At 32.3% G+C, this 24,762-nt stretch overlaps 2 protein-coding genes across 9 annotated transcripts; both read right to left on the reverse strand.

The window, feature by feature from the left end:
* Positions 1 to 269: 269 nt before the first annotated feature.
* Positions 270 to 24,067, reverse strand: LOC132758169 (ELAV-like protein 1). Of its 8 annotated transcripts, XM_060749713.1 has the most exons (5): positions 23,947 to 24,031; positions 16,452 to 16,478; positions 14,339 to 14,403; positions 12,897 to 12,959; positions 5,738 to 9,493 (listed from the first exon to the last, which is right to left on the reverse strand). In XM_060749713.1, the coding sequence occupies exon 5, from the start codon at positions 9,467 to 9,469 to the stop codon at positions 8,384 to 8,386; it is 1,086 nt and encodes a 361-aa protein (XP_060605696.1). In that variant the 5' UTR covers positions 9,470 to 9,493; positions 12,897 to 12,959; positions 14,339 to 14,403; positions 16,452 to 16,478; positions 23,947 to 24,031; the 3' UTR covers positions 5,738 to 8,383. The 8 variants fall into 8 exon arrangements, with proteins under 8 accessions (XP_060605693.1, XP_060605692.1, XP_060605694.1 ...); XM_060749710.1 differs by lacking the exons at positions 5,738 to 9,493; positions 12,897 to 12,959 and adding an exon at positions 270 to 3,282 and having other exon boundaries at positions 23,947 to 24,038; XM_060749712.1 differs by lacking the exon at positions 16,452 to 16,478 and having other exon boundaries at positions 23,947 to 24,063.
* LOC132758171 (ELAV-like protein 1-B) lies at positions 15,484 to 16,434 on the reverse strand. Its single transcript, XM_060749718.1, has one exon. It carries the CDS (start codon positions 16,432 to 16,434, stop codon positions 15,484 to 15,486), a length of 951 nt encoding a protein of 316 aa, XP_060605701.1.
* Positions 24,068 to 24,762: the final 695 nt, after the last annotated feature.

A 24,762-nucleotide genomic window follows, 5' to 3' on the forward strand; every position in this document is an offset into this window, starting at 1 on the left:
TGATTAGTTCAGATGGCATTGTGGTTAACAAAATTTTAATCTCATTCACTTCATGTATAATTTCCATAATTATAATATTTAAGGTTATTGTGGCCAGGTGATTGATTCTCCAAATAAATGTATCATAAATATTATTACTACCCTTGGTCTCCAAGGTTTTCAGACAAATTAACTCCCTTGACTCAAATAATCTCCCCTGATGATGCATTCTCAATAGGGATTTATAATGCTGTTAAATGGACAAGGTAAAAACAATAAAGAAAACAAAGTAGGAATACAAAATCTATATTACTGGTCCCAATGACAATAATGCATGGTTTTCAATTTTCTTGACAAAATGCTTAATACTAGTAATAAACAATAGAACAACCACAGTAACAACAAGATGTATTTATAAAACACTGAATGCCCTAGTCATAAACAATAAATTTGTGATGAAATTAAATAAATTATGAAAATTTAAACTTGAAAGTAAAGGACATAAGTATGAAAGAGATCTAAAGATTTTATGCATCAATTAATTCAATTTTAATGCATTTATTGTTAAGATTTATGTTGTCTCTATCCAATCTTTTTACTGAAGAATCAAAAATCTTCTGGCCATGTTCTAAGTTGTCCATTCCCAGTCAGACTTATGGGACAGTCCTATCTAACAATGTAGATGGATAATATTGGAAACAGTAAATTATATACATAATAAGACAATGTTATATATCAGAATGATATACATTATTGTATAACAAGCTTTGCTCACTGGAACTACTTAACTACAATAAAATCTACTGAAGTGGCAAGAACGCTAGGGTAATATGAAATTTTGAAGAAAAAATGCCAAAAAACAAATATGGAATACAATTCATAAGACAATTTATATTTTGATTTCCTTATTCAATTGACTGCAAATATTGATTAACAGTGAGTCTAAGTGGACTTTTTCAGCTCGTACATGTCAAAAGAATCTGGCAAGTGTTAGTATAAGCAGAGACTTATAAAACTTATTATATAGTTATATAGCTCTGTGGTGTAAGGTTCATTTTGTTTTTTCTTGATATTATACATTGTATCCTAAGATGGAAACAAAAGTCATTTGGGACTAAAGGAAGTTCAAAATATCACTCATCTTGAGTAAGAACTGAATGATTTTAAATGCTGAATTTTAGATATGATAATGACCTTCCAATAAAACCAAGCCGTGCAGAAAATTTATGTAATTTTACTTGAATTTTAATGCTGATCTTTTAAAAGAGGCAAAAAATGTCCCTATTAATAATTAACACTATTTCAAAGCTGATAGATTACTGGTAAAAACAACCTAGTGTTAAACCTTAAAAAGTTTCAACAATTTACAAAAACAAACTTATTGCAATCAAATGAACACACTGGTATGATGTTTACACATTTTTTTTTATTAAAAGACCAAAGGAAGGTGCTTTCTTTAAATCCTTTTTGAAAATTAAATTTTTATCCTCTATATCCACTGTATTATAGTGCTTAAACACTGTTTTGTTAACTTTCAAAAATGTATAATTCTTTTTCTCAATATATACACAAGTAAATACAGCATCATATAAAAAGTCTATGAAAAAATAATTCTTAATAAGCACTTGATACCTATCAAAATAGCTTAACACTAAACTGACAACATATTTTTCCTAAATGTATTGGCTTTCAAAAACCAAATCATGCAAATGGTAGCATATTCAAGTAAAATGAACATTTCAAAATTATAATAGAATACAAAACATCAAATATGCACCTAGTAAACTTTAGTGTTGCATGGAAATAGTTTGATTATAAAAAAAACTTTACACAACAACTAATCAGACTTTCTAATGCAAATTGAACAAACTAAAAAAGAACATCTACCGAAAAATATATCCACACATATTTACAATCAATAAAAGTATATTAATTCCTATTTTTCACCTCATTATGTTTCGTTTTTCTCTCTAATACTTCAAAAGAAGTCTCAATGCCCCATCTGGACCTGCTTCACTTAGAAAAAGTAGTACAATAACAACTTAGATAATGGCAGAAATTAAGGCTATGCCATCACCTATCATTCTCAAGGGTATGATTTCTTCTCGCTGTCTTTATTTTCCAATTCTAACTGTTCACTGTTTTTTCTGTTTGAATGAAACATTGAGTTGTTTCCCTTTATAGAAGAATCCATTCAAGCTTTTTATAGCATTAGCTGCTTCGATCGCATTAGCCATATCAACAAAGCCGAAACCTTTACACTTGCGCTTATCATTGTCCATCATCACTGTGCACTTTTGAACGGTACCAAAGGGTGAAAACAAGGCCCACAACTCTCGCTCTTCCGCATCATCACCAATATTAAAGACAAATAAAGAAAACGGTCCCGGTCCTTTAGGGACATCCAGACTTGGGCTTGTAACCCCGGAATTCTGTTGGTTTTTAATTCCAAAGAAGCTTTGATTTGTATTTTGATTATTTGTATTAAAGTTTTGTCCAGCATTAAAGTTCTGACCAGCATTAAAGTTCTGATTATTATTGACGTTCTGACCGACATTGAAGTTTGGAACTGGAAAGTCAGTTGTTGGGGCATTAGACCTTGCCATTGGATTGAACCTATTCCTGTTGCTTTGTTGATTACGAACAGGTCCAGGTTGACTGGTAGATTGGAATCCATTTCCCTGTGGCACAACAGGTGGTGGGAACGGAGGTGGCTGGGTCAAAACCTGCGGTATTACCGGTTGAACCGTCTTCGACGACTTTTTCACAGCATCATCTGCGTATTTAACATAGAGAGCAGCTGGGGCATCGGGTATTGTCTTCCCGTTCATTTCACCTATCGCTTTATCAGCTTCTTCCTTACTCTCATATAGGACAAAGCCGATATTTCTTGACTGTCCTGTCTGTAAATCCATCAATACTTTTGATGTAACGATCTTTCCAAAAGGTTCAAACAACTTATCCAGATCACTCTCTGTAAAGGTGCTGGGGATATTTTTTACATAAATGTTGAATGCTTTTGGCTGTTCCTCGTTTTTATTAGCATGCTGAACGCGTATTCTCTTCCCGTACATTGGTAGACCATCAAACACTTTGACCGCTCTGGCAGCATCACGATCGGTCTCAAACTCAACAAAGCCAAACCCATAGCTGAACCCTGTCACCTTGTCGCGAACAATTTTAGAAGATTTGATTGGTCCAATACTAAGAAACATATTCGTGTATTCTTCATCTGCAATAAACTGGGGCAGGTAATTAATGATCAAGTTGTTGTTGATATTTTCAGTCGTCATTTTTCAAAGTCTGAAATGAAAATAAAAAAATTCCGTCAGCCATTTTATAAATCATACTTACTAGATCTGTCACAGGAGTTAACAATACACCCACTATCTCTATAACAGCATTTTCATAAAGGTCCTTTTTTAAGGTGAACATTTAAGCTTTGTTTAAAAGAAAGTTCTTCAATAGGTATAGACACAAAATTGTCTAGACTCTAACATATGACCTTCAAATGTGACCTTGAGCCAGCACAGCAGCAGTATGAGCTCTGCATATTGTCTACCTTATTGATGTTAACATTTAAGCCAAGTTTTAACATCCTTTGAGTGGTGAAGGATTTATGGAGTAGAAACATATTGTCTGACATTTGACCTTCAAGGGTGACCTTGAGTCTGCACAAGGTTGTTATGGAATCTGCACATTGACTTGTTGCTATGGACATGTCAGGCAAGATCAAAGAAAATTCTTCAAGGGGTGTGGGATTTATAGAGCTGACACAATGCTGACGTCACATTCAGGGGTGACCTTGACTTCGACAAAATAGATTCTACCTCAATCCCATGTTTAAATAAACATTTTAGCCAAGTTTGAAGAAGATCTTTCCAAAATATAGGAGTTACCAAGTTGAAGCAATATGGAGATGTACAAATCCAAGTATAGTTTTCTCCACATTATGTGGTATTGCATAATAACATTGTTATTACTCTGAATATTTGTAAACTTCAAAAGGCAAAAGGATTTCTAAATACTTTTATCATGAAAGTGTTAATTGTAATTTATACATTTATGTCTATTCAGTTAGAAAAAAAAGAAAGAAAAGAAAACTTACCAAATTATCCTATCCTAAAATTTGCTTGTTTTATCAACTACTGAACTAAAAACATTTTTTTGAAGAACATTTAACAAGAACCGGATATCCCATGCATAATCATTCAATTGAAAGAGCAATACAAATAAATATTTGAATAAAACACCTTTGCCCTCCAATTCTATCTTCCATAATGTCTTGCCTTTGCAGGGAATAATAGAGGAGCTATTTTATCCTGCACAATGATGCAGTCTGACCAGGCTCTATGTGGTTGTCTGAACAATTTATGTATTTTGATACTGAAATACGTCTAACTTACATTGGACAAATATTAATTCATTAATTATACGTCGTTAGATTGGGTGTGAGTTTCACTTGAATTAACTTATTTTACAAAATAGATTTGCTCAACGTTCTTCAACTAAAAAACAAGTTTTATATCCCGTTAGAATGTTTCAAATTAGAAAAGATAAGTTATCTGCCTGGCCACAATGTCACAATAATTTTCTATAAAAGCTTTATGTCTCAAAATGATGGACATTTTGTTTTTAACGAGGTTATGAAACTCCCCCCAATCCACACTCGGGGTCTCTCTCAAATCTCAGGATTTTCATGGTCGGTGGACATTCTGTGGTGGTTTTTGACCAATCAAATATCGGAGATCTGAGTTTGAACTCCCAAGATAATTTCTTTTCCGCCTCAGACCCTGATCTCAATATAAATGTCTAAATATCACTGTTTAATAGGAATAAATCATTACAGTAAGAAAGTGCTAAAACAGAATGTTTGCTTATGTAAATAACACCATCTAAAGCACAAGAGGGCCATGATGGCCCTGAAATCGCTCACCTGTATATAGAAACTCTTCATGACGAAGAACAAGTAATATTGTAAACTATAAACAAAAGCAGATATAAAATGGGTTTTTAAAAAGAAGATTTTTTTAAGTTTTTTCTTTTGGTTGCCATGTCATAAGAGTTCTACATGGAATTAAATTCTTTGAACAATTTTGAGAGGCGACAACCAAAGGAACATTTCTGTGAAGTTTGGGTGAAATTGGCGAAGCGGTTCACAAGGAGATTTCGTTACATTTAAAGTTTATGGAAGCCGGACGAAAAGTGATCACAAAAGCTCACCATGTCACTTTGTGACAGGTGAGCTAATAAACAGGCCATAGGGGATAGGCCTAAACTATAAACCAAGTCTGGTCAAAACCTGCCAATTTTTCAGATCAGCTGGCAATTGTATTATCTTTAAACGCAATTGGTTCATTCCTTACAAATTTATTTAAGCTTAACTGTGGTTATAATAATAATGGTTGCATCCTGGATATAACCAGTACTATCAGAGTACTGTGGCATCATATGAGCAAACATGGTTTGACCCCATTTATGATTTAGACTCGAACACTCGATCCCTGGATTTAGAGGCAGACACCTTGTAATCAATTAGATCACCCTACATGTACATTATTTTCCATCTCAAACCGGAATTTAAGTAATATGAATACAGTCTCAAACTTGATGAGCCAAATTGTCAACTTAAGATATGAAGAAAACTGTATTAGACTAGTGGCAAGGATTGATAGTCTGACTATATAAATCATTATTATCTATGTGCATAATTTTCAATACAAAATTTATCATAAAATAAAAATGACAAAATAATAGCTACATTCCTGCATTTTTTATTTTACACATGAACACTTGAATGTATTCTTAACAAATGAAGAAAAACTGTTTACATCATTTTTTTCATTGTTTTGTTTATAAAATGGCAACAATTTACAGTTATTTTCTCGCTTTTTTTTTGGCATTACAGATTTCTTGCATATGTATACTGATGAATATTTGATATACAAGTCTATTAAATGATATTCTGTGTCAAAAATCATAATTTCTTTCATAAAGTTTGGTTGATTAATTCATTATATACACCAAACAAAAAGGAGAAATAGGTTATCTTTACTTGTACATGTATATTTGCACCGTATCAAAACTTTAAGTAACAGTTTTCTCCCCTTTATTAGAATGAAACATGTTTTTATTTTACTTTTCTACAAAAAGAAAAACAACAGATGATTAAATTTACAAATGAACACTTTTTTATGAATTAAGTTATATAGTTAAAACCAATTAGTAAAGACTGTATCAGTAGTTTAATCTTTCTCGTTATAAACACAATTATATTTTAAGTCTTCTTTGGGCAACAATACATTAACATCAAAATTTATCATTTTAAAAAAATGTTTTAGTTACAATGCCATTTAATTAGATTTAGCTACTTGTACCTTTATTTCAATACATAAAACTTTACAAGACCTAGCTTCAAATGAACATGTCCCAAAGGTGACTGACATCTTAGTAGGTCTGGCAGGTAGATCTGCCGGGCATAAAATTTAAACTTTTTTTACTGTAATGTTCAAAACTATGCAAAGTTTAAAATACCAAACCTGTCACAGTAACCACAGGCGTACATCATGAAAAATACGTGAAATTTAACATTGATGGTAGTGGCTGCCTGTATTCAACTTTTATTTAACACAATTATACACATTCAATATAAACATTTATTAGACATGGAAATTGTTTGCTTTATTAACAATCTAATTTGAACTCTAAAGCAAGTTACACAAGTTTTTACAAAGTACTGTCAATTATTTTTGAATAAGTATTTCAAAACTAAATCATGTAGTCTATAAAATATTAAGTAGAATTTGCAAATTGAAATATATATATCTAACAGAATTTCTCTATTAAATATCAAATGAATGAAAAAATATTTTTGAAAATTCACTCAAAAACACAGTGAAAACTTCAGTTAAATGTTCAACTTGTGCAATTTTTTTTTTGTATTTTTTGTTAAACCATTGTTTTTACCCTTGCTATATATTCTGAAGTGACTAGTCAAACTTTTGATCTTGACAAAACCCATTCATTATTTTTAGGGAATATTTCAAAACATTACTGACTGAATAGCAAAATGTGCAGACAATGATAAGTTACCAACAGAGGGCTTTGGGTGGATTAATAAATTATTTATCTATTTTTGAATTTATTGCAAAGGTTTGCTAATAAGGTTTCTATATAAAACAAAAGTATCCAAACTAAGTATTACATTTGACAAAATAAACCTACAATGGCATGCACTGATAATCGGTAGTGATATGATGAAAAATAAAAATTTATTATGGAATTTTACAAAAGAAGCCTTCTGAAACTATTAAATTATGAAAATGGAAAATTGTTATCAAAAAAACCCATGAAATTCTGACAATGGAAAAAATATTTCTATAAACTGAAATCCTAACAAAGGAAAAATGTAATGAAAAACTGAAAATATTGATAATGGAAAAAATGATGAAAAACTGACAATGGAAAAATGGGGGAAAACATAAACTGACGATGAAAAAACAGGAAAAGTCTAACAATAACTAAATGAAATGAAAGTTCTTACACTTCTGAAATGTAAAATATACAATGTTAACTAATGACTAACAATGGCAACAGAAATCCAATGAGAAAATGTTCATAATTTGTTCATTAATGTAAATCTTGTCCAATTCACATGAAATACACAACAATTACCTCCCTTTACCATGACAATAGACATTACTTTTCTCCCTTACCATGAACATTAAGGAGAGTTATTTCCCCCTACCAGGCCAATAGACAAGGTTCCCTTATCATGACTCATGAAAAGAGAAGACTTGTCTCCCTTCCCATGAAAATTGCTAGGAATTATCTCCCCTATGAAATGGAAAAATGGGATTTCTGTAAGTTTTCGAGCATCGATTTGAAACAAAATAATACAAAATATACAAAATTTCAATGAATGACATAACAATATAGATACTTTGAACAAATAATACTGAAGAAAGGGTATCCTTACATGTATATTTGCACAATATTAAAAATGGCAACAATTACAGATGTAGCATAAAAATCACCAACAGTGACATTATACTCGGTTTTTAAAAAAACTAAGATGACCTATAATGCTGATTGAAAAATTAACCCGTTGTTTAGATCTTAATGTTCTTTAAATTATGTAGCTTCATAACTAATTTGCTATTATATTTTGTAAAAATAATTATGTATTTTCAAATAATGAGCTGTTGTAAAAATACCCTATCTTTCAAAAACATGTTTAATTATGAAAGATTTCCTCATCTTTTGTTTAAAACAATCATCCTTTATTAAGTCACTATTTGTTGGTCCATTCATTTCTCAGAAAAAGAAACAAATACTGAAATGATTTTCTCTTTCAAACGCTTTAAGTTCCTATTCCATTTCTCAAAAGTAAATTTTCAAGCTTTTATTTCTTTCCATCAGATTTGATGGATACTTGAAGTGGGGCCGTCTTATAATAGAAACCATTCAAGTATTCAATGGCATACTTTGCTTCATCCAAGGTTGACATGGTAACAAAACCATAACCTTTACATTTGTTTTGGGAATGGTCCCATATGACATTGACCTTTTTAATAGTACCATATGGAGAGAACAGATTCCATAGGTCATTTTCTGTAGCATCAATACCAATGTTGTATACAAAGAGTATAACACCATCCCCTGTGGCATCCCCACCACCAAACTGATTAAAGAGTGGAACAGGTCGTGGACCAGACATGCTTGTTGCCCGACCTCTTCCCCCACCATAACCTCCGGCATAACCCCCAAATCCATTTCCCATTGCCCCAGACCCCATTGGATTGTATCTCATGCTACCACCAGCACCCCTGGGACCTCTCATGGGACCCCCCTGGCGTGGGCCATACCCACCAGCAAAGCCTGCCATTTGACCGTAACCTGCATGCTGAGGCATAGGAGGGGCCCGGACTTTCTTGGCATTATCATCTGCAAACTTTATGGCTAGGGGCTGGTTTCCACCAGGTAGGGTCTGACCGTTCATTTCATTCATAGCCTGTTCTGCGTATTCTTTCTTTTCAAACAAAACAAAACCTACACACTTTGACTGGCCAGTTAAGTGGTCAACAAGTATTCTAACCTGTACAATAGTACCATAATGAGCAAACTGATTCCTCAGGGTCTCCTCATCATAATTCTGAGGAATATTTCTTATATACAAGTTAGCCCCCTTTGTATTCTCACCAGGTGGCCTAGCTAAAGCCACCTTAATACGCTTATTCTCTATTTCACAGCCAGACAACTGTTGTATTGCTGTCTGGGCCTCCTCTGGGGTAGAGTATTCAACAAATCCAAAGCCGTAACTGTAACCGGAATTCTTGTCACGAATGATCTTACAGTTGACAACTTTTCCTATCGTAGAGAACAGTGAGAACATCTCATCATCGGAGTACGTTTGTGGCAGGTAGTTGATGATCAAATTAGTCTTGTTGTCCAGCTGTTCACCTTGGCTAGCACTGTCTTGATTCCACATGGTTGTATTGCTCTAATGTCAAACCTGCTTAAGTGAAGTATTTTAAACATGTTAAGAAAAAGTGAAGGTTTTAGCAAGAAAGATCTTGCTTTTAAACAGTTTTACTGTTCTTCTGTCATATGCAACAGAAGGGCTTCAGTCATACTGCCCTCAATCACAGGGTAAAAACTATTCTCTTTCAAAGAAGACTTGGGAAGCATATTGGCATGCAATACTCCAGCATTCTATGCCCAATTTTTAGCTCATTTTTAAGGGTAGAATCATAAAAGTAAAGTCATCTTTATCAAAGAAGTGAAAATTCTTAAAAAGAATCAAAAACTTTTAAGATAAACTTATTGAACCAGTTAAACTGAAGATCTTCTATTCTCATTACTTACAGATCCAGTAAGGTAAGAGCATCATTTATTCTCAGATATCAAGACAAATGTCTAAAATACATGTTCCAATGAGCCTGTTAGTTATAATTTTAGGACAATTGTAGAGATGTTATCAAATGCTGGCAGACAGTTACCTTATTAATGACTTGGCTTTCTGTACCAGTACATCAACATTTAGCGGACAAATTATAAATCATAACACTAATTAATTAGCCATGGACAACAAATTGAAGTTGGCATATTGCCTTTAATTGTTCAGACAGTCCTTTGAGCTCTCACACTTCACAGCTTTTTTCAAAGTCTTATAATCCCAGACAATCATAACAGACAAATATTAGTTGAAAGACACTGTTTGTTTGTTTCATTTTACGCCTTTTCCCAACAGTTTTTCAGTCATATAGGCGGGTAGTTTCCTAACCATCGTTCCTGGAGAGTTACACCAGTACTAGACTACCGTCCTCTGCGCTAAACTATCGAAGCCTCTCCCAGGGATCGAACACACGCCAGAGAGGTAACTTGATTAGAAGTCATCAACTCTAACCCCTCAACCATGGAGGCGGTTTTGAAAGACACATTTAAGCCATTATTTGTGTACCAATGCTTAATATATTCATTGATAATATGGTGACAATAAAAACAATACGACTGCAATATACAAGAAATAATCTACAGGAAAAGTATGTTTACAAAATCAAATAAAATTAGAATTATAAATAGTAGTACTTCTACAGACATACAAGGAATAAATACAAGAAAAATATCTTTACAAAATCAAATAAAATTTGAATTATATAGTAGTACATGTATGACATAAATGATATAGTATCATAACAATTGTACAAACATAGAAATACAAATGTACTATCATAAATAACATCTTTTAGCTTCTACACAAAATGTTAAAATTTTGTAACATGACTTTTATTCTTCTTCAAAGTTGTATAATCTTTATATTAAAGGCATTCCAGGCTATTTGAAAGGTTATTTTGTTTACCTTTGTTTACTTTAAGAATAAGTTTTAACATAGAAATGTGTCGTTAACAAAACACAATATTTTCAACATAATTTCTTCTCAAATATGCTTGCATTTACTTCTTAAAACTGGCAACTTTTAAGCTTTAACTCCAAAGGGTGCATTACTTCAGCCACATTAGTCACTAGCAGGTGCCTATGTAGAACCATTTTGATTTACATGTACCTTCCATTAGCTGGTTGGCTGGAAGGCTTTCTCTCTTGAAACAATTCAAAGTCCATTTCAAAAGTAGTAACAGGCAAGATATTGATTTACCACTGTGGCACAGAGGCTTTCTCTTACAATCAAATAATGTCAATTTTTGTGTTTTATCTTAATATAAAAGTAATAATAACAAAAACTTTAAACATATGCCTTTGCATTGAAAACATTCCTTGATGTTCAATTTTAAGCCAGTTACATAAAGCATAAACTGATAAAGTCTTGTATTAAAATAAAGTGTACAACAAATAGAACCAACATAATATACAAGTCATAGGTATCAACATACAATGTACATAGGTATGTAAACACCTAACCTGCTGGAATAGGAAAATAATTAGCTTTTGCCAGTAACCAGGCTCTATACTGTTTCCAACTTCAAATTAATTAATATTTATTCCGATATCCCCAAAGTTAACAATGAACAGTTCCAACAAGAGCTGTCCGTAAGACAGCGCGCTCGACTTTTTTATTGCTTGCCAATAAAAAAAGTTTTTGCAGTAAAAGGCAATACAAGAATCTCTGTATTTTTAAAGTGAACTAGTTGTTTGATACCCTTGAATATTACAGCAATGTTTATATGACATAATTTATGGTAAAGTGAACAAGTGGATAGGAATGAATTTTTTTAGATTTTTTAAGTTTTTTAGTGCTTGCCTATAATACAAAACATTGACAGTTAAGGGCCATAATTCAAATAAAATCTTTGACAGAATTACCTTCTCCTGGACATGTTTGGGAATCATGATTGTAAACAAGTATTCCAACTTTCAAATTAATATCTCAAACAGTTCAGTCAAAAAGTGGACTGGTACTAAAAACTTAACCAAGATTCTAAGTCGATAAAAGGCCTTAATTTTTAAAACAAATCCTTGACAGAGTTACCTTCTCTTGCGTACAGATGGGGTAATGATGTGAAATAGCATTAAAAGTTTCAAAGCAATATCTCAAAGGGTTAAGGCAATAAGTGGATTTTACCCATATTCAATGTATTTTCTAAGTCAAAAAGGGGCATAATTCTGTCAAAAACCTTGACAGAGTTATGTCCTCTTGTCTGTTGATGAAGGTCGTGATGGTAAACAAGTATGGTCAGTTTCAAAGCAATACCTCCAATGGTTTTGAAATAAAGTGAGGTGGTACAAAAAACTTAACCAAGCTCAATACACTTTCTAAGTCAAAAAAGGGCCATAATTCTGTCAAAAACCTTGACAGAGTTATGTACTCTTGTCTGTAGATGGAGGTTATGATGGTGAACAAGTATGGTAAGTTTCAAAGCCATACTTGTAATACTTCTGAAATAAAGTGGGGTGGTACGAAAAACTTAACCAAGGTGTGACGCCGACGCCGGGGCGAGTAGGATAGCTCCCCTTTTCATAGAAAAGTCGAGCTAAAAATGACAGTTGGACAAGTCCATTTAAGAAATTCAGCAGGTTAGGGGTTAACTCATTACATGATAATGTATAATTAACATATATTATTATAACTTCTTGGCTTACAAATAATATAACTAATAAAATACATAATGCACAATAGAATTTCTATTAAATTGTATACATATATACATTTTCTATAAACTACATACACATACATGTCAAAGATATATAATAAGTATCTAAATTCTTTTCTTTCCTTTTTTCATAAATAGAAAAATAAACATACTACTACTAGTAATTATATTGAATCCTTAAGATAATGTAATACATAACAATATCTGTATAAATTATATATATCATTTGCTTGTATAACACAATAAGACATTTCAAGTGTTCATTACATGTTTTATTTATACCATTGAAAAAAAAAGAAAAAAATTTACCTGATAAAATCCTTTGATAAAAAATGCAGAAATTGTGGCAAAAAACTCTTCTCTGGGAAAAATCTATGAAAAAAAAAAAGATGCAAAAAACTGTGAAAATAAAAGTTTTTAAACACATTGTTATACAAAAAATACTTCTCATTTTCTTCAAGTGTTAACAAGAATGGTAGAAGTTTTTCAATATTGTTTTTTTTTAAGTTTGAAGCATTTTTTAAATGTTTATGAGATGTTACCCACAACTCTGCAAATATGGGTTTTTCTGAGTTATCCCGAGGTACCAACAACCTTTGCTGTTACAGCTTAACATTGCACTCAACTGTTCACAATCGAGTAATAATCACCTTGTGGTTATAAACATTATATTTACCAAGGTGCAAGTGTAAATGATTATTTGTACCCAAGGATTAGATGGGAAAACCCAACATTTGCCAAGATTCGGAGTATCTCTATTGAGTCATACCATGTTTCTTGTGTGTATGAGGGATGTACAGAAATATATATTATAATGAAGTTTACATCACCCAATCAGTGGGGAAATGCTACGAATGTCAAAACAGCCTAGTTCATTCAGACTTAAAATTGCAAATTCAGAGTTTTCCCCAACTCGGCCATAAAAAGTTGTATTTCAATTAATGATAATCAATTAGTTAAACAGTACTATCATAGGAATAGATGCAGACAATCAATGGTTATCAAATGTTAACAACATTTACTATGGCAATCAAAGTTGGGTTTCCTGCGAAATTCCGAAACGAATTTGACAATAAGACGAGAAAAGAATTCAAGCTTTACAAAATCAATTCTTGTATTTTATATAATGCTACTTGTAATTTTTGTATTTCATACAAAACACTGTAAATTGTGCCTGTATAAAGGTAGAAACTTTTAATCCTTTCAATTTCAGTCTTGGATAATAGTAATCAAAATTTGCAATGGGATATTGGTATGATTTATATCAAGATTTTTTTTTACTAAATTGTTAAAGTTGAATCCTACTACAGAAATTTGAAACGGAAAACTTGAAATATGGATAGCTTTGTTAGGCCAAATAAACTTTATGTACAGGATAATAATTTTAAAACAAGTTTTAGAAACGGTTTGAAATTCAGAAATTCTGCTTAAACATCAGTCAGAAGAATTAACAAAACTTTTTTGCTAATTACTTTTTGCCCGAGTGTGGATTTAGCTATTCATAATTTGACGTTATGATAGTGCTGTCATTATGATATCATTGGGTGTCAACATGTTCTGCTGATTATCATTAAATACTGATGCACGATTCACTTAGACTGAAGCATTGACAGCCGTAATACAGGCAGTTTATGGAACTTTAAACAAACACATTACGATAGTTTAACTCCATATGACATTACGTTGTAAACTTTACTGTAAAGATCGGGGAGTGTCAGATTTTTTTATTTAATGGACAAAAAAAATGTTACCTGTATGTTTCTGTCAGCCTATCAAAAAACTTGAGTTCTTGAAAAAAAATTCCAGACACTTCCAACTAAAAAATGAAAAAGAAGAAAAAAAAACATGAACGTTTTTAGATAAAAAAAGGTTCAAAGAGTGCAATAAAAATGTCAAATATTTCTAAACTTCTCCTGGTCAGTCCTTCAGAAAACTTTTGCCTAGAGGAAAAAAAAAGAAAAAAATATATATGAAAACATGCATTTGATTAATAAAAACTAATTATTTTTTTCAATTTTTTTTGTTGCAGCCATTAGATAGGACATTGCTTTCCCATGCACCGTCATAATCTGAAGTAAAAAAAAAAGAGGTTAAAAAAGGAAAATAAAGAGTTTTTGAGAGGCTAAATCCTTCTTAAAAATGGCAAATGTTATTCAGAAAAAATCTTTATGTTTTAGTTATTTAAGTCATGTACTTTTTGCCATACTGGCAAGTCACTGACATAATGAGCAATTTTGTGGCATAGCCAGTTTAGTTTCATCATCATTTTTGCATATTGATTATCTGCCTTCTTTAGAAACCAGATTTGCCTAAATGGCAATTGATTTCAAGTGTGCAGTAAAATAATAAGATGCATCATTTAACTTTCATTCTGTAAATACCACAAAGGGATTTTAAGGACAGGCCTTTTAAACATAAGGATCCCTTGTACTTTTCCTATGTATTTCAACTGTGAAGTAAAACAGCCAATTTGTCAACACAATTTTATTAGTGAAACATTTTTTCTCTTCAATGAAAATTTTCAACACTAACAACTTAATATCTTCCAAACACATCAGTCAGCTTCGAGTATAAAAATGAAGTTCTTTCCAAACAGAAAGCATAGCTTTCACAAGTCAATTTTAATGAGAAATTAACCATTTTAGAATATAAATGCGTTGAATAGTCTTATTTTCGTCTTATTTTCCAGAATCTGAACCGCAAGTTCCTGTTAAGAAATCCTTCTTATTATTGTTTTCATTTTATGACAAGATAATAAGGTTTATATAATAATTGTTATTTGTCTCTAAATGCTAGCATGGTAGCATTGACCAACAATAATTAAAATTCTTCACTGAAATTATGCAGATCATATATCAAGTCTATATTAATGTTCCAAAACATTCTTGTATCTATATCAATTATATTTAAATCGAACTTGTAACTGTCTTCCCCTATAAAACATTCCGTCCATTGTGAAAATAGCATTTTCGGCCGCTTGGTATGTGTCAAAATTGAGAAACGCGTAACCTTTACATAACTGTGTGTTCATATCACGCACAATGTCTATTTTCTTTAGTCCACCAAATTGTGCAAACATATTATAAATCTCCTGTTCACTAATATATTCACCAATATTGTACAAAAACACACAAGAAGGATTCGGCCCTTGTGTTATGACCGATGGGATAGATTTACTCGGACCCTGTTGTGAATGCGGTCTACTTCCTGTCAATGCATGGGGTGCTCTATGCTGGTAGCCAACCTGCTGCTGATCTGACGCCTTTTGCCACTGAGGCCAGGTCTTTGGCTTCACACTCTCCTGATCAAAATTAACTTTCAATGGGTCTTTACTTTGTTCTGGTTTGAAACCATTCATTTCATTAACAGCTTTCTGTGCATCAGCCCAATTTTCATAGAAGAGGAAACCTAGTCGACGGGACTTTCCTGTCACACTGTCAACTAATAGACGCACTTTAACAATTTTTCCAAACTTAGCAAACATTCCCTTAAAGTCCTCTTCTGAAAATTTTGCAGGAAGTTTTTTTACAGTTACTTTAGTTGCATGTTTAATAGCCTCGTCAATAGGCTCCGAAAACGCGACTCGTAGTTTTTTCTTTCCCAATTGCAGACCATCAACATTTTCAATGGCTTTCTTCCCCTCATCCCTTTTTGAATACTCTACAAAACCAAAAGCCAAGCTTTTATTTGTTTTCGGATCCCTTCTCACAGATGCTGTTTTAACAGTACCGTAAGTTTTAAACATTGACTCCAGCTCATCATCTCCCATATAATCAGGTAAATTGTTGATTATCAAGGTGTTTTGTTTCACCATAGGGTTACCGAAATGTAAACCACCTGCTGCCATAGTTACCCTTCACTTACCAGTCATAAGATCTCAGTGTACAGTTTCTGAAAATACAAAAATATTTTCCAAGTTTCATAATTGAGTATTGAATATCATAGAACATGCAAAATGAAAACTAAAATTAATTAATTTTAACATTAAAGTAAATATAGAAAAATCAAATTAAGTAATTTTTTGAGAGCCATTTTGTTTGTTTTATGATTAGTAAGTAAAACAATCACTTTTAGTCATTTACACTGTGTGACAATCTGGCAATGCTTTTTTTTATTATAAGTTGAATCTGATATATTTGCAACACCTTTTCTGGACAAACCAGTCCTTGAGTTTTTGAAGAAAACAGGACCATGACCCCAGTAGTAACATACATGTATACACAAGGACTTTAACACAAGATTCTTGGTCATGTGAAGGTCAGATTAACCACAAGGTAACCATATTTTATTGTCCTTAATAGAGACCGGGTCACCCTATATAAGACCACCCCAGAATAAATCCATCCTGCCTAAAGACCAATTTTAAAAGAACAGATTGTTTTATTATTTTATATGTCAATGGTGAAATAATTCACAATTAAGGCCACCTCAATAATCCACTATTAAGACCACTAGTTTCAGTCCCAATTCTTTGTTTTATTCTTTATTTGACCCCACTATTAAGACCACTAGTTTCAGTCCCAATTCTTTGTTTTATTCTTTATTTGACCCTACTATTAAGACCACTAGTTTCAGTCCCAATTCTGTTTTATTCTTTATTTGACCCCACTATTAAGACCACTGCTGGTCCTGTGAACACCTACCTAAACCACAAGTTTGCTGTTAATAAAGGAAGGGTAAACTAGAAATGTGTCCATAGGACACGGGTGCCCCCACCGCGCCACTGTTCTGTCAATCTTTTTACTAAGTCAAGGGAAATAACTCTACAAATACTGGATAAATCCACAAGCGAAACCCCAGGTGCAAATCTAAATATGCTGAGCAATCTGCCCGTAAGGTTTAATGAATATGTCAAATCCTTTTTGAGTAACTTGCGACACAAGTTGAAAATTGCAAAAATTTTCTAAGTGAAGGGCAATAGCTCTAAAAATACTAAATAAATCCAGACGAAAATACCTGGTGCACAACTGCACATGCTGATCAACATTCCTATAAAGTTTCATGACTCTAGGTCAAATACTTTTTGAGTTACGTGCGACACATGTTGAAAATTGCAAAATTTTACTAAGTAAAGGGCAACAACTCTAAAAATACAAAAAACATCCAGACGAAAATACCCAGGTGCACAACTACACATGCTGATCAACATTCCTGTAAAGTTTCATGACTCTAAGTCAAATACTTTTTGAGTTACGTGCCACACAAGTTGAAAATTGCAAAATTTTACTAAGTCAAGGGCAATAACTCTGAAAATACTAATAATATCCACACAAAAATACCCAGGTGCACAACTACACATGCTGATCAACATTCCTGTAAAGTTTCATGACTCTAGGTCAAATACTTTTTGAGTTACATGCGACACAAGTTGAAAATTGCAAAATTTTACTAAGTCAAGGGTAATAACTCTGAAAATACTAAAAATATCCACACAAAAATACCCAGGTGCACAACTACATATGCTGATCAACATTCCGGTTAAGTTTCATGACTCTAGGTCAAATACTTTTTGAGTTACATGCGACACAAGTTGAAAATTGCAAAATTTTACTAAGTCAAGGGCAATAACTCTGAAAATACTAAAAATATCCAGACGAAAATACCCAGGTGCACAACTTCACATGCTGATCAACATTCCTGTAAAGTTTCATGACTCTAGGTCAAATACTTTTTGAGTTACGTGCGACACAAAAGTGAACGGACGGACGGACGGACGGAAGGACGGACGGAAGGACGGACAGACGGACGGACGGACGGACAAGGGTAAATCTAAATGCCCGCCACTAACGTGGGGGCACAAAAATGATTTCAGAGACTGAGTGGTTTAATGTTGCTTTCTCTCATTTATTTTGTGAAGAATTAAGTTCTTATTTGATTGATTAGTTATGTTCATCAATGAAACTAGAAAAATGAAAATTAAATCTTTAATACTAAATTCTTCAGAATTACGTTCTCCTTACGTCAGATTAAATATAATATCATAATTTTTTACATCATATCTCTGAAGGTTATAATAATCATTGTTTGAACAATCCATATACATACAAAATGACCAAAATGAACTGTTGTCATAATATATATATATAATATGCCTTAAACATAATATCCACAAATGATACTAGCAACTAAGCCACTGCTCTCCAGGGCCCTTAGTCTTTAAATCCTATCCAACAAGTTACATATTTTTATATTTATCAAGATTATTTTTTTTAATTAAGATTGTAAACATTGTGATCTATTTTAACATCTAAATTGAGCAAAAAACCAACCAACATAAATGACATATAATACAATATAATCACCAACACATAAATAAACAATAATGCTCTTTCCTTCTAAACAATTTTTACCTTATAAGTGACGGTTAGTCTTATGCCATCGGATATTTTAAGCTCAGTCTGTATCTCAACATTATTGAATTGTAAATAATATTATAACAGCACCACATTCAATGCTAACACTTGCCTGTTTAAAATTCTAATTCAAAAGGGGGCAGTGCAATAACAATACAGTGTAACTTCCGAATTCTGGAACTTCTGAAATCCGGAAACTTCTAAAAACCGAACATTTTTTTCGGTCCCGATTTTTCCCTTCTATTTTCTATTAATATAATGCTTCTGAATTCCGGAACTTCTAAATTCTGAATTCCGGACAAAATATTTTCGTAAAATTAGTGTCAAATCAATGCAATTTTACCTCCAAAAACCGGAAATATCCAAAGGTGTGAAATACATTGTAAATCGAGAATGTTTACCCTGCAGGAAGATTTAATCTCCCTATCGATTGTTTACTAATTAGCGGTGATGGTGTAATTTGACACGCATTAAAATCACAAACTGTGAAATGGTATGTTTGAAGTGAAGCGGTTAATCAAAGTAATTTACGGCGGTCAGTTAATTTGAAGTGTTTATTAGCGGATTAAATGACACTTAATTGGACAATGTATGCATCAAACGTCTTCAGGGATTTTATTGCAGTTGATGTAATAATTAATTATCTAGCATCGGACGATATGTAAGTTTATGCAATTAACAACATTTCTACAAACTGATAGAAATCCAAAAGCATTTGCAGGTAAGATAAAAATGTATTCTTTTCATTTACATCTTTATCTTGATTAAAAGACTATTATATATGATATTACAGTAATGGCCACATCTTCCTTGACATTTAGTGATATTAAGTGGCTTAGTCATGTCCACATTATCATAAACCTCTGAATTCCGGAAACCTCTGAAATCCGAACTTTTTGAAAAGTCCCATGGGTGTTCGGTTTTCGGAAGTTACACTGTATTGCTTTCAGAATAATGGCCCTTGTCTTACAACTGCAGCTTGACACAATAAGCGAGTATTCCAAGTTTTATGATGATAACTTTTAAAATTTTAGAATAATGGGCTACACAAAAAATTTTGCATAACAGCTGCCATACAAACAAACTAAAAACACACAATAACCAGTTTCTTGAAAATTGACCTTGCCGCTGCAAGTAAAATAACAAATTTATTATGCAAACCTGTTTTTTTTTCATAGCGATGCAGAAACCAAAAATACTATTCACATAAGAAATTAAGTAGCCATTATTTTTAAATGGTTACCTATAACTGTATCTGAAAACAATTCATCAAGATTCTGAACAAAAATAGTTATTTCTTATGGACTTCTATCTTTTAGTCAGCTTCCTACTAAACTGGTTTCAATACAAACTAATTTTGTTAAAAAACTGTCCTAGAAAGAAAGAGCAAAAAATAAATACAAATCAATATAAATACTGAATATTACCTTAGTAGCAAAAAGGTCTTGAAAAACATTTTGTTTGTGTCCATTTTGCAAAAAAACTTCCTCGGTGATACCAGTGAAAAGAGCAATGAAATATCTACATATAAATATGATCTAGTAACAATATATCATAAATACATATATATATTATATATTTCAATGTTGTAACATAGCAAATTTGTCAGAGAGCAACAAGTAACTGTAAATATGCAATTATATACAAATATACCATTGGGAACAATATTTCAAGCTATTAACTTATTGCTAATATGCAGTTATATGCTATCTTAATAATCTAACATACTACGTTGGACAGGCAGTCTCCTGGAATACACCCGTATGTCTATATTTGTTCAGTAACATCCAACAAATATTTAATGAGCTTACTACAGTAAATACTTTATTATAAACTCCTGGTTTAGGTTCCTATAGTCTAACCCAGGATATAACCCTACACTGCAACAAGAAGTGATTTGGACTAATCATCTGGTACACGAGTAACAAGACGGATGTCACTGGACCTCAATATATTTTATATTTATGTACATGCTATTTTTTCATGACCAAAACAAATAAAAATGATTGTAATAGACATAATCATAGCCCAGAAAATTGGGAAGCTATTTTTCTAAGATATATCGATTTATAATCAACAGTTATGAAATGAAAAAAAAAGTAATACATAATTCTCTAATATTTATTTACTATATCACTGATAAAACAGTGTTCAATGACAATATAATACATATTAACATTATATAGTATTTGCTGTAACAGACAAATCAATTCAAATCATACAATCATATCTACCGCTAGGCCATATAACCAGTCAACAATCTTTACAACGAATTTATAATACAGCACCCATCATTTTTTAGTGAGAAAAGTAAGATTTCTTCTTAAATCGACAGCTGCCGTGTATATAAAACTATATAAACGTCACGATTATCCAATGAAAAGCGACGTTACAAATGTGCAGTATTATAAATATATACATATATATAAACAAAACGTTCCGGACAGTTTTTAACATTCCAACACGTCACACAATTTCAAGTCTTACCGAAAAAAATCCCCTCTTGAATGAAAAAAAATTGAAAATCATGAAAAATTCCCCCAACCCCCCTGCATGTATCCTGGCCCCAGTCTAAAAATGCTAATGAGAGCCCTGCTAGTATACTCTGTGGTCTTATGGCAAGTTATGCAGGGCTTTTTACCACTAAAATAAATATCGTCCGGTTAAGTGTTTTGACGCTCAGGCCATCCTTAAAAACATGTTTGTTTGCAGTAACTCGACCCAGAATTTTCAAGGTGGTAGGTCGATTTTTTTTTTTTTTTATTGACTTGTACTCCCAAATAAACATGGAATTTCAAAATGCTGGACAATATATTATGCTTTGATAATCTGGTAACAATTAATAAATTGATAACTGAATTCTAATTTAATAAGACCTACATTTTATTTCTTCTATTAACCTTTTAAAGAACGAAAACAAAGCACAAGGCATAATTTTCTAATTCAAAAAAAAATTTTTTTTATCCAGACCATGAAAAATATTTTGAGTAGGGGCAAATTTTGTGAGTCGGTCACGTTACTGCAAACAAACATTTTTTTAAGGATGGCCTCATCTATTTTGACGCCATTTTTGTTTTGACCTAAGAATTTGTGAAAACGACCTCGTATGACGTCATAATTTGCTGACTGCACTGCAAGCATGTATTTACAACATATAACTAAAACATGTAGTTAAGACAGAGCCATTTCACTGAAATACTTCACCTTAATTATATGTATGGTATTTTTTCATCTTTTTACTAATGCAAATCAATCGATGTTTATGCAAGCCTTAATTTTGCAAATACAGCCTTTGCAAAATCTTGACCTGCACTTTTCTGTTTCTGTCCTCCATTTTAAAATGTCTAATGAGTGTCATGTGACCAAAACTTTGCAAAGTGCTCTAAATATTCACTGTAGCATAAGTAGTACAGCTTATATTGTCAGACTTCCCGAAAGTTGAGAAAAACTGTCAGACATTCGGTCTGACAAACCATGAAAATCTGTCGGACCGAAACGAAATCTGTCGGACCAAATAAAATTGATCAAAATCAAAGAATAACGTGTGTTTGTATTTCTAGAGACTTTTTGTTTTTAATTATTTCGCCGTAAAAATCGGCACATTCCTTACAGCGCATTTTCATCTCCTCCCTATCATACACCAACGATTCACTGTCTTGCTTCTAATTTTCATTAAATTTTGTCTCAGGTCTACTTTTATTATCCTTTTACTGCTGTTCTGCGCGTTCCTCTGACGTAGATTTTTGATTTTTCCAAGGTTTAGCACCTTTAGCGACGCCATTTTGTATTACATGCGGCTTGGATAAAAGCCGGACAGTCGGACCGATCCGGAATAAAAACTCGTCGGACCTGATCAAAATTTATCGGACATGTCCGTTGGACCGACGTATTTCGGGAAGTCTGTATTGTTTGAAAACGTTAATTGGTTTTTAATTGATACTGAGTAAAATTCATAATGGGTTGATTATTGTATATTAAGTTAAAAAAAGAAAGAAAAAAATCATTTCTTAAATCAACATATACATATCTTTACAACATCTTTCATTTTAGATATATTTTTCAGCTCTGTAAGCCAAAAACAGATGCTATTCATCAAGATTATTTGTAAATACATTCAAGATGAAAGAGACAATTGCACCTATTAAGACCACTGTCGGGGTGTATGGCATTCCTAAATAATGGGCAGTTTTATATGAAATAAAATATAATTTTAAGTTTACACAATGTTGTTACATTACAGGTTTGCTCATTTAAAAACTTCTTTTGCTGTACATATTGCATTACAGTGAAATATTCTTTAAAAATAACCACCCAATGAAAAGGCGTCATTTCATATGACTGTAAACAACAATGGATGCTTCCACGGTCCGTTTACTTGAGTACAAAACTTAAGTGATTTTGAACTTATAACAAACATAAAAATGGTTTGCAGTGATAAACAACATGCCATAGTAACTTTATATTGTATTTTATTTAATGATCAAGTTAAATATAAAACAATGCACTAGTTAAACAGCTTAAGGGCGTCAAAACTAATGACACTAGGATACTATGTGTTTGCGATCACAATGATATATAACTCAATAGCATAACTTAGAGAAAGTGACGTCTCCCTTGCAAATTTATGACTTATGTATCCCAACTTTGGAGAAATTGAAGCTAATTTTTCTGGATTGGCACAAAATAAAATTGACCCAGAGGGAACGGTCCCCCCCCCCCCCCCAAGTAATTTAGCTGATAATTAATTTAGAGAAATTTATTTTCACAAATCTTTACATTGTCACTGACTCACTGGATGCAGTTAATATTTTTAAAAAATTACAGTAAGCAGTATTCAGTCTAAATTTCACATTTTCAGAAAACGTTTCTCTCCACCCACACAAGCCAAAAAAACACTGCAATATCGAGGTATATGGTTAAAAGGCAATAATGTCATTAGATTAAAATATGAAATAACAACTTTGTCCTTAATTTTGCTGATTGACATCATCTGAAATGATACTAACCTAAGCGTTTTTGGCTTTTAAAATTTAATTATGTCTTTGCTTTGCACGCCGGGTCGAGAAAATGGCCGATAAATGACGTCACGAAATCAATACTTCATTTTCGACGAATGACACAGTCATTTTATTGTTGTCATCTTATATTATAGACCACTTACGGTGTACATATTAAGGTTAAAGTCATGGAGCTTAATATAGATATATCTGTGATTGCGTCTTATAATTCTGAAAATATTAACTTTTTAACTTATATTCAAAATATTTCATTTTATTCTATTAACAAAACCGACTTAGTCAGTCAGAAAAAAAATCTGGAAACAAAGTGATCCCTCGGAAGCATTAATCACAACAAAATAACTTAAGAATTGCAGACTCGGTTTGACTGAGTCTGTACATGAGGGATAATGAATAAGTGCAACATCCCTCACGCCCCCTAGCACCGGCTTGAGCAGTATAGCCTACAATATGACATAATGGGTAACACTCTTTTAAAAGTTTTTATTCATTTTACAAGTCGGTGATTAACCTTTTTTCTGGTTATGTAACATTATCATGTACAAGTACTTATATTTAAAATATAAAAAACATAATTATCATTCATTTTGGAAAAAAGAAAAAAAAAAGAGATGTCAGTAGCTAGTTATAAACAGGCAACAAAAAGCCACCTTCGTCTTTGAAAGAAGCACAGGCAAAATATTTTATTCATATATGAACATTTTCTTACATTCTTTTAATTTACTTTGTATAACATGAAATGTGTCTGCATGCTTTCTTTCATCTGTTTAGTAATAGATATACCATTGCTGCGTTGACGATTTC

Source organism: Ruditapes philippinarum, unplaced genomic scaffold, assembly GCF_026571515.1.
Source record: "Ruditapes philippinarum isolate M1 unplaced genomic scaffold, ASM2657151v2 ctg4086_1_1_1_1, whole genome shotgun sequence".
Taxonomy (NCBI): Eukaryota; Metazoa; Mollusca; class Bivalvia; order Venerida; family Veneridae; genus Ruditapes; species Ruditapes philippinarum.

Excerpts from the sequence above, each read along its gene's own strand:
- LOC132758169 (XM_060749709.1), bottom strand. The coding sequence starts at position 3,272 with ATGACGACTGAAAATATCAACAACAACTTGATCATTAATTACCTGCCC.
- LOC132758171 (XM_060749718.1), bottom strand. The coding sequence starts at position 16,434 with ATGGCAGCAGGTGGTTTACATTTCGGTAACCCTATGGTGAAACAAAAC.